Here is a 9,351-nt window from a genome sequence, read left to right on the forward strand (position 1 = left end):
TTCACTCTCCCCATCTATAAAATGGGGATAACAGCAATACCTAACTGAGAGGGTGAGGATTAAGTGAGTTACCCTTCTACCATATTAGGTAGCATTCACAGGTTATGGGGATTAGGATAAGGACATATTTGGGAGGCCATTATTCAGCTTACCCCAAACTTTAAAATGATGATACAGAGTGGAAAGAAGACAGGCAAAAAATAGTGCATACCACATGACTCCTCTTCACATAATTGAGAAAAGTACAAGCTAATCTCTAGTGACAAAAAACAGATCAGTGGGGCGCCTGGGTGGCTCAGTTTGTTAAGCGACTGCCTTCGGCTCAGGTCATGATCCTGGAGTCCCGGGATCGAGTCCCGCATCGGGCTCGAGTCCCGCATCGGGCTCCCTGCTCGGCAGGGAGTCTGCTTCTCCCTCTGACTCTTAGGCTCTCTGTCTCTCATTCTCTCTCTCAAATAAATAAATAAAATCTTTAAAAAAAAAAACAAAAACAGATCAGTGGTTGCTCCCCGCCCCCCCATTTCCTTTTGAAGGAGAGAGACAGAGAGAAGTGGAAAGCCAGGCCCAGGGCACGACTGGTGGATGTGGCCACATTCATTCACACACTGGGCCAAATACGGGACTGAGCTTGCCAGAGGTCCGGTGCTATGAAGGAGACAGACAGGAGCCCAGGGGACATCAGCCAACATGGACCCAGTCTCTGGGCTTGTGGAGCTCAGAGTGTAAAGGCAGAAACAGAGACACCGAGACAGAGAGAGATAGCAAGAGAGAGACAGTCACAAAGAGAGGGTCAGAGAAACATCCTATGGAGCTGGAGGCAGAGAGAGAAGCGCCCGGCCCTGCTCAGAGCAATCAGAGAGCCAGTGGGCCTGAACACCGTACCTGCGTGGCCTCAGTCTCTCTCTCTCTGCACCTCTGAGTCTCACCAGTTTTGTGTCTCTCCCCCCCACCCCCACCGTCCTGTTGCCCCATCACTCCCATCTGTGGCGGTTGCCAAGGGAGGGTGAAGGATGGAGGGTTGGAGGTACACACAGAGCACCTGAACACCCCACAGACAGGGACTGGGGGATGCACAAACACGCGGGCACACACCGGCTCATGCACAGGGACACACACCACCACCACCACCCAAATGCAAACACACCCTTGTATATGAAGCCACATAAATACATATAAGCCCATACACATGCAAAAATATATACACAATGTCATGCAGACTCATACACAGAAACACATCTGCACATTCATGCAATGCAAACACCAATTCACATATAAAATCTTACACACACACATGCTAGCTTATGCACACAAGTGGACAATGCACGCTTACCTGTGCCCGCAAGACAAATACAACATGAGTGCCACACACACTCCTGTGGACTTTGGAATCGTTACCACATTGTCTTGGCCAACACGTAGGGTTGCCCAATCAGAAAATATGGGCCTGTCAGTACCACTCTTTCTTTCAAGTTCACACTCCTGGCCTTGATGAGAGGAGAGGTGGGGTGGGGATGAAGTTACATAACGTGGTCGGAAGGCAGGTTCGGGATAAAAGTCACAGCTCAAGGCTGCAGTTGGGAGGAAGGCAGCCAGACCAAGTCATGGAGCTCAGCGTCCTTCTCCTTGCTCTCCTCACGGGACTCTTGCTTCTGCTGGCCAGGCGCCACCCGAAGGCCTATGGCTGCCTGCCTCCAGGCCCCCATCCTCTGCCTTTCTTGGGGAACCTTCTTCAGATGGACAGAAGTGGCTTACTCAAATCCTTCCTCAGGGTGAGATGCAGATTGGATGGGGTCTGAGGGGGGCTCCCTGCCTCTGTACTTGGAGATCACTCCCCAGAAGGCGTGGGCGTGGGGTGAGGAAGGGGCATGGAGGTACAGCATGCTGGATGGTGCTCAGAGAATCAGGTGTCCCTGCTCGGTTGAGGTGTGTGGGCACTGTCTCCGGAGCAGGCAAGTGGGTTTGAAGAGGTGTCTGGGTGTGAGCCATGGTGTAGAATTTCATTCTTCAGCCACCCCTCGGGTGCCTGCCAGGTTCTGGAAGAACAAAAAAAGGGGCGGTGCCACCAATCAAATAGGCCTCTCCCGCCAAAAAAAGAGGCCCAGGTCGGTGCTGGTGTCGGGAGGAAGAGGGGTGAGGAGGATGGGAGGCCAGACACAGAGTGCTTAGCAATAATGACCATGAATGAGCTGTAATAACTAACGCCGGAGTATTTACCAGGTCCCGGATCACTGCTTTCCAGCATGATTTCTTGCTTGATGATCCATTAATTTATTAATAATGTTGTCCACACCCACGAACTGACTTCCCAACAGAGGAACTGGATGACCAACAGGAACTTCCAGTTGCCCCATTCTCCTCTGTCTACCCCTCGCCCCATGGCGACCACGCTCCTGAATCTTGGCCTTGCCATCCTTTTGCTTTTATTTTTACTATTTTTTTTAAAAAAAGCTTTTATTTATTTATTTGACAGAGAGAAACACAGCGAGAGAGGGGACACAAGCAGGGGGAGTGGGAGAGGGAGAAGCAGGCTTCCCGCGGAGCAGGGAGCCCGACACGGGGCTCCATCCCAGGGCCCTGGGATCATGACCTGAGCCAAAGGCAGACACCTAACGACTGAGCCACCCAGGCGCCCCTTAACTTTTTTACGATTTTAAGTCAACTGTTATTGAGGTTTAGCATCACCCCTAAAAGTGCACAAACCCTAAGTGTTCAGCTCAGTGAATTCTCTCTCATGTAATTGACATACAGATAAGTAACAACACATTCTGTCCCCAGAAACCCACTTCCAGTCACCACCCTCCCACTATCCTGGCTTCATATAAATAGAATTATGACCGGGGACGCCTGGGTGGCTCAGTCTTTTGGGGTTCAGACTCTTGATGATCTCAAGGTTGTAAGATAGAACCCGCCCCCCCTGCCCCAGGTCAGGCTCCACTCTGGGCGTGGAGCTTGCTTAAGATCATCTCTCTCCCTCTTCCTCTCCCTCTGCCCCACCCTTCCTCCCCCACTCCCTCCTGCTTGCACTTCATGCTCTTTCTCTAAAGTAAATAAATAAATAAATAAATAAATAAATAGAATTATGACCTATGGACACTTTGTGTCTGATTGCTTTCACTCAACACTATGCTTGTTGAGTTTCATTCATGTTGCTGGCTGCAGAGCCCGTTCTTTTTAATTGCTACATAGTATTCCACGGCATGAATATATCACTATATATTTATCCTCCATCTGTGTTGCTGAGCTTCCAGGAATCTTCTTGTTTGTATTTTGGTGAATCTATGTGCACATTTTTGCTGGGCGTGCATCTGGTGGTGGGGCTGCTGGGTCACTGAGTATACATGTGTTTAGTTTCAGGTTTTTTTTTTAAAAGATTTTATTTATTTATTCGACAGAGAGAGACACAGCGAGAGAGGGAACACAGGCAGGGGGAGTGGGAGAGGGAGAAGCAGGCTCCCGGCTGAGCAGGGAGCCCAAAGCGGGACTCGATCCCAGGACCCTGGGACCATGACCTGAGCAGAAGGCAGACACCTAACGACTGAGCCACCCAGGCGCCCCCAGCACCGAGCAGTTTTCCAAGTGGCCGCACTGATGTTATGATTCCTCAGATTTCATGATCATCCCAGAAGCCATTGTTTTCCCTTCATGTCTACCCAGTGGGTGGTTCAGGGTAGTTCTGTGGGGAAATAAAGTCAGGAGGCAGACAGCAGGTTGATGTCGGGTCACAAGGAGGATGACCTTTCGGTTTCAATGCTGGGGAGATCTGGCTAGACTCAGGGGTATGGGCAGGAGTAAGAGATATGTAACGATCTGTACTGCTTAGGGCACCACTCATGCAGAGCCTGGCTGGGTCATGGGTTAATCCTTTAGTTGTTGGGTCCTGGGAAGGGGAAAGGCAGCCTGGGGTGGAGGGTCTTGGGGGCAGCAAGATCAATCTATACATAAGTGTCTTTATGGCTAAACAACTGGGATGGCCGCATCGGTGCATATGGACTAATAGCAACCCTCGGTGTGGATGTGCTTCACAGTTCCAAGAGAAATATGGGGATGTCTTCACGGTGTACCTGGGGCCAAGGCCTGTGGTCATGCTATGTGGGATAAAGGCCATACGGGAGGCCCTGGTGGACCAGGCTGAGACCTTCTCCGGCCGGGGGAAAATTGCTATACTAGAGGCAGTCTTCCAGGGATATGGTAAGGCCCTCAAAGGCACCTGGAGGGGAATGATGGACAAGGGGAACTGGGGAGGATGGATCCGGGAAGAGAAGATAAGGGGGTGCTGAGGGACCCAGAGTTCCCTTCCAATCTCCTCAGCAAACCATGCCTTCCCTATACCCCCAGGTGTGGTCTTTGCCAATGGGGAACGCTGGAAGACCCTTCGCCGATTCTCTCTGGCCACCATGAGGGACTTTGGGATGGGGAAGTGGAGTATGGAGGAGCGGATTCAGGAGGAGGCTCAGTGTCTGGTGGAGGAGCTACGGAAAACCCAGGGTGAGTCCTGGGGAAGGCAGGGTGCATGGGGTACCCGTGGGCAGAGAAAGAGAGGTAGAGATAGAGAATGATCCCGAGAGATCATCAGGCAGAGGAACAGACAGAGATGAGTAGGAGAGGAACACGGGGAGGCAGAAGAGATGTGGGGTGTATAGTGTCGAGAATAACTCAAAGGCATAAACTTAGATATTAGCACACTATTTAGTTGGATTCAGGGAAACCAACTCATGGATTAATTGTATCTATCAAAGGCGAAAATAGGACTTATAAAAAGAAGGCAAAGAGAAAGCGGACATAAAAATGTCCGGGTCCTTCTATAAGAGATATTTTGAGACATAAATGTAGAGGCTGGGAGGGAGAGGCAGAGGCAGAGACATAGGGAGAAATAAAGGAATAGGGACAGAGGACTAAGAAGACAGACCGGAAGAAACAGAGTGACTCAGATGGAGAGACAGGGAAGGAGAAAGAGGCAGAGATGGAGGGACCAAGACAGAGAGAGACTGGAAGAGCCTGGGACAGGCAGAAAGAAACCAAGGCAGAGAAAATGAGACAGGCAGACAGACAGGTTCAGGGAAGGGTCTGCTGAGGGAATAAGACCAGATGGACAGGTGAGACCCGCAGAGAGAGGCTGATGACATGTTGCTCCTGGGCACACAGTCAGGGAGACCAGAATGTATATAGACGTCGACTAGCAAGTACAGAACAATTCTCTGGACACCAGAGAGCCCTAGAGGCAGAGAGAAGAGATGAAGGGGCAGTGACAGACAAGGGATAGGGAGAGCAGAGCTTTTTAATTTGCGCATGTGATTGACTGATCATCCGCTCTGCACCCCTCTGCCCCTGGGACTTAACTCCCTGCTCCCAGGGTCAGAGCTGAGACCTGAGAGGGACTATCTGCACAGCCCCTGGGTCTGAATCATGACCCCAGGGATGAGGAGCTGGGGAACACTGGTCAAGTTACTCCACCTCTCTGCCCATCTGTAAGATGGAAATAATAACAGAATGGCACTTTCCTCCAGGGTTGTGGTGGGAATTTAAGAAAATAATATACGAAGGGCTTAGAATAGGGCCTGGCACATCATCTGGGCTGGTGCATGTTAGCTGTTCCTGTCCCCTTTCCTTTACTGTCACTGGGCGAGGGAAGGCAGATATGCAGAGATGGGGTGGTAGTCAAATGCTCCCAAGGCATCTGTTTGAGTCTGTGTCCCACGACTTGTGCCTCCTCCTCCTAGGAGCCCTCCAGGACCCCACCTTATTCTTCCACTCCATGACCACTAACATCATCTGTTCCATTGTCTTTGGAAAACGCTTTGGCTACAGAGACCCTGAATTCCTGCGGCTGCTGGACCTGTTCTACCAGTCCTTCACGCTCATCAGTTCCTTCTCCAGCCAGGTCAGGGAGAGGGTGCAGGAGGGTGGGCATGAGGTGGGCATCTAGGGTAGGGGAGAGGGGCAATCTGCTTTGGGAGCCCAGCAATGCAGCTTCAGGCTGGAAGGTGGGGCAGAGACAACCGAGAGGGACAGGGACACTGAGCCAGGGACACTGAGCGCTGGGGGGCGGGAGGGAGGGACGGGAGACAGGGACTGGAGAGCCTAGTATGACGAGGCAAAGATGAAGAGACAGGGGGACAGAATATGGGTCAGACTGTCAGGCTCTCTCCTCTTCTGTCCCTGATTTCTCCAAACCTTCACCTCTATCTTTGGCAAAGCCCCTTGCTTGAAACAATTCAAAGGACACATGAAAATAAGGAATGACATTTCTTTGTTTTTGCCATTTCTCCTTCCTCTTTCTGTTATTTTTTTAAAAGTTTCCCAGATAATAAAGTAATATGCTCCACTTTAAAAACAAAATAGTATCGTTTCTCTTTCTCAAAGAACCTGGAAATACCCCAATTGTATATTAAGTTTAAAAAATTAAACTGCAGGAGCACCTGGGTAGCTCAGTTGGTTAAGTCTCCAATTCTTGATTTCGGCTCAGGTCTTGATCTCAGGGATGTGAGATGGAACCCCACCTCAGGCTCCGCTCAGAGCATGGAGCCTACTTAAGATTCTCTTTCTCCCTCGCCTTCTGCTCCTCCCCCACTTCTCTCTCCCTGTCTTAAAAAAAAAAAAAAAGAAAGAAAGAAAAGAAAAGAGGGCCCCTGGGTGGCTCAGTTGGTTAAGCGACTGCCTTCGGCTCAGGTCATGATCCTGGAGTCCCTGGATCGAGTCCCGCATCGGGCTCCCTGCTCGGCAGGGAGTCTGCTTCTCCCTCTGACCCTCTCATGCTCTATCTCATTCTCTGTCTCAAATAAATAAATAAAATCTTAAAAAAAAAAAAGAAAGAAAAGAAAAGAAATTAAACTTAAGAGCGCTATGCCTGTCTATGGTTCTTAACCAGGAATGGATGTCAGATGCGTGCGTAGGACTGTCACAAATACAAATTCCCATGACCTCCTACTGGAGATTCTGCTCCAAAAATCTGGAATGGGGCCCAGGGTGAGTATTTGAGAGAAGCGCAAAAGGTGATTTCACTTTTCTCCTCCCATAGAAAACCACAGAGAGAAAACTCTGGAAGGAGATTCACCAGAGTTAACAATGGTTATCCCTAGAAGGAAGGATTAAAAGAATTTTACATTGTACTCTCTCTGTTCCCACATTTTTTGGGAACAAAACAATTATTTTTTTACAGGAACTTAGGTATTACATTAACCTTCAGATGATCCAGTAGAAATATGTTTCAAAATAAATATAGTCCTAGGTAGTCAGTAGGTTCATCTTGTGTAAACATCATGTTCTCACTGTTGGGCACAGCAAGGGAGATGTGGCAGGTGGAAAGAGTCAGAGAGGTCTGAGCTAAACAGATCAACTGGCTGAAGTAGACAAGAGAAGTGCCCAGAGGGTGCCTGGCTGGCTCAGTCAGTGGAGCCTGGGACTCTTGATCTCAGGGTTGTGAGTTCGGGCCCCACGTTGGGTGAAGAGATTACTTAAAAAAAAAAAAAGAAGAAGAAGAAGAAGGTCAGGGTGATTAGAGACACAGAGGTAAGGAGAGGCGCAAAGGAGAGAGACGGAGAGGTGGGGCGGGGCAAGGACCAAAACAAGACGTGAGGATGAGGGAGAAAGATGCAGAAGGAGAAAAATGGGAGAATAACAGATCAAAGGAGACTTAGGATCAGTGAGGGGGAGACAGAGACAGAGGGCAACAGAGACAGAGAGAGACACAGGGAGAAGAGAGCCTCTCCCCCACCCCAAGTGTTAGGGCCCAGGAGGGCTCCCCTCCCTGGGACCCACAACTCAGCCCCAGGACGACCTCACAGCCCCTTCTCTCCTGCAGGTGTTTGAGCTTTTCCACAACTCCTTGAAGTACTTCCCTGGTACACACAGGCAAGTCTACAAAAACCTGCAGGAAATCACCGGCTTCATTGACCGCGTTGTGGAGAAGCACCGTGAAACCCTGGACCCCAGCTCCCCCCAGGACTTCATCGACGCCTACCTGATCCGCATGGACAAAGTGGGGTTTGGAGAAGGGAAATGGGAGGGACGGGAAGGGAGGAAAAGATGGGGGGGGTGAGAAGAAGGGAGGGGCGAGGGGAAAGAAATGGGGAAGAAGGAGGGAAGGACGCAGGATATGGAGGGAGACTGGGGAAAGGGACGGGAGGCGCAAAAGGGAAATGACGGGAAGAGGACGAAGGAGAAAGTCGGGAAGAGAGAGGAAGAGAGAGAAACAGGGAACGCAGGACGCGTGGACCGAAGGACAGCAACAGGTGACAAGACTCACAGAAGCCTAAAGAGGCTGGGAGCCAGGGGCAGACAAACACAGCAGAGAGATGGGAAATGCACTGGAGCCGAGACAGAGCGCAGAGAGACGGAGAGGGATTCCCAGCTGGGCGCACAGAGGGCACAGAAATGTCAACCGGACTAGACGGTGTGAGAAACCCAGAAGCTGGGGAGGGCGCCCCGAGGGAGGGACGAGGGACGAGCGTGCAGCAAAGCCCCCCTGCTTCCCCATGGATTCAGGAGAAGGCCGACCCCCGCAGCGAGTTCCACCAGCGGAACCTCATCTACACCGTGCTGTCGCTCATCTTCGCCGGCACGGAGACCACCAGCACCACGCTCCGCTATGGATTCCTGCTCCTGCTCAAATACCCCCACATCACAGGTGGGGGGGCGGGGACAGCCCATGGAGGGGGGGATCTTCTGACTGCTTTGGGGGCTGCAGGGGGGTGGTGTTGGCGTCCTTCCCGAATGAGAGAGGCAGTGTTCATCTCTTACACCAGGACCACTATAGGTATTGAATGAGCCCCTAACTAAGCCAGTCCTGTGGGTGGATGGATGACCAATCTGTGAGTGTGTTCTCCCACTGTTTCCTCCCATCACTTAAAGGCAGACTCATCTATCCATTCACCCATCCATCCTTTTACTTATTAATTAACCTGTACACTCAGATTCTTTCATCAATGATTAATCCAATGACATAGACTTCCATTCTTTATTTGGATTCATTGATTCATCTGTTGATCTTTTGAAACAGTGATTAATCGGATGAAGTATTTGTCATTGACTCATTGGCTCATTCATTCATGCATGTATTCATCTGTCCTATGAACTAGATTTCATTCCTTAATTCTTCCATCGTTCTTTCTTTAAAAAAAAAAGATTTTATTTTATTTATTTGAGAGAAAGAGAGAGTGCACCAGAGCAGGGTGACGGGCAGAGGGAGAAGCAAACTCCCTGCTGAGCAGAGAACCTGATGTGGGACTTGATCCCCAGATTCCCCGGATCATGACCAGGGCCAAAGGCAGATGCTTAACCCACTGAGCCACCCAGGTGCCCCTTCCATCATTCTTTCATTCCATCCTTCATCCATCTATTATTCATTTATTAATT

General features: G+C 50.3%; 1 protein-coding gene across 1 annotated transcript; it reads left to right on the plus strand.

Annotated features, from left to right (window-relative positions):
* The first annotated feature begins 1,474 nt into the window (after positions 1-1,474).
* On the plus strand, positions 1,475-9,054 carry LOC115937086 (cytochrome P450 2B11-like). The gene is made up of 6 exons (XM_081810516.1): positions 1,475-1,769; positions 4,026-4,188; positions 4,336-4,485; positions 5,718-5,878; positions 7,799-7,975; positions 8,482-9,054. The coding sequence occupies exons 1-6, from the start codon at positions 1,512-1,514 to the stop codon at positions 8,761-8,763; spliced, it is 1,191 nt and encodes a 396-aa protein (XP_081666642.1). The 5' UTR covers positions 1,475-1,511; the 3' UTR covers positions 8,764-9,054.
* The last annotated feature ends 297 nt before the right edge of the window (positions 9,055-9,351 follow it).

The sequence above is a fragment of the Leptonychotes weddellii genome, unplaced genomic scaffold (assembly GCF_054177405.1).
Source record: "Leptonychotes weddellii isolate Sample4059 unplaced genomic scaffold, ASM5417740v2 HiC_scaffold_2774, whole genome shotgun sequence".
NCBI classification, from domain to species: domain Eukaryota; kingdom Metazoa; phylum Chordata; class Mammalia; order Carnivora; family Phocidae; genus Leptonychotes; species Leptonychotes weddellii.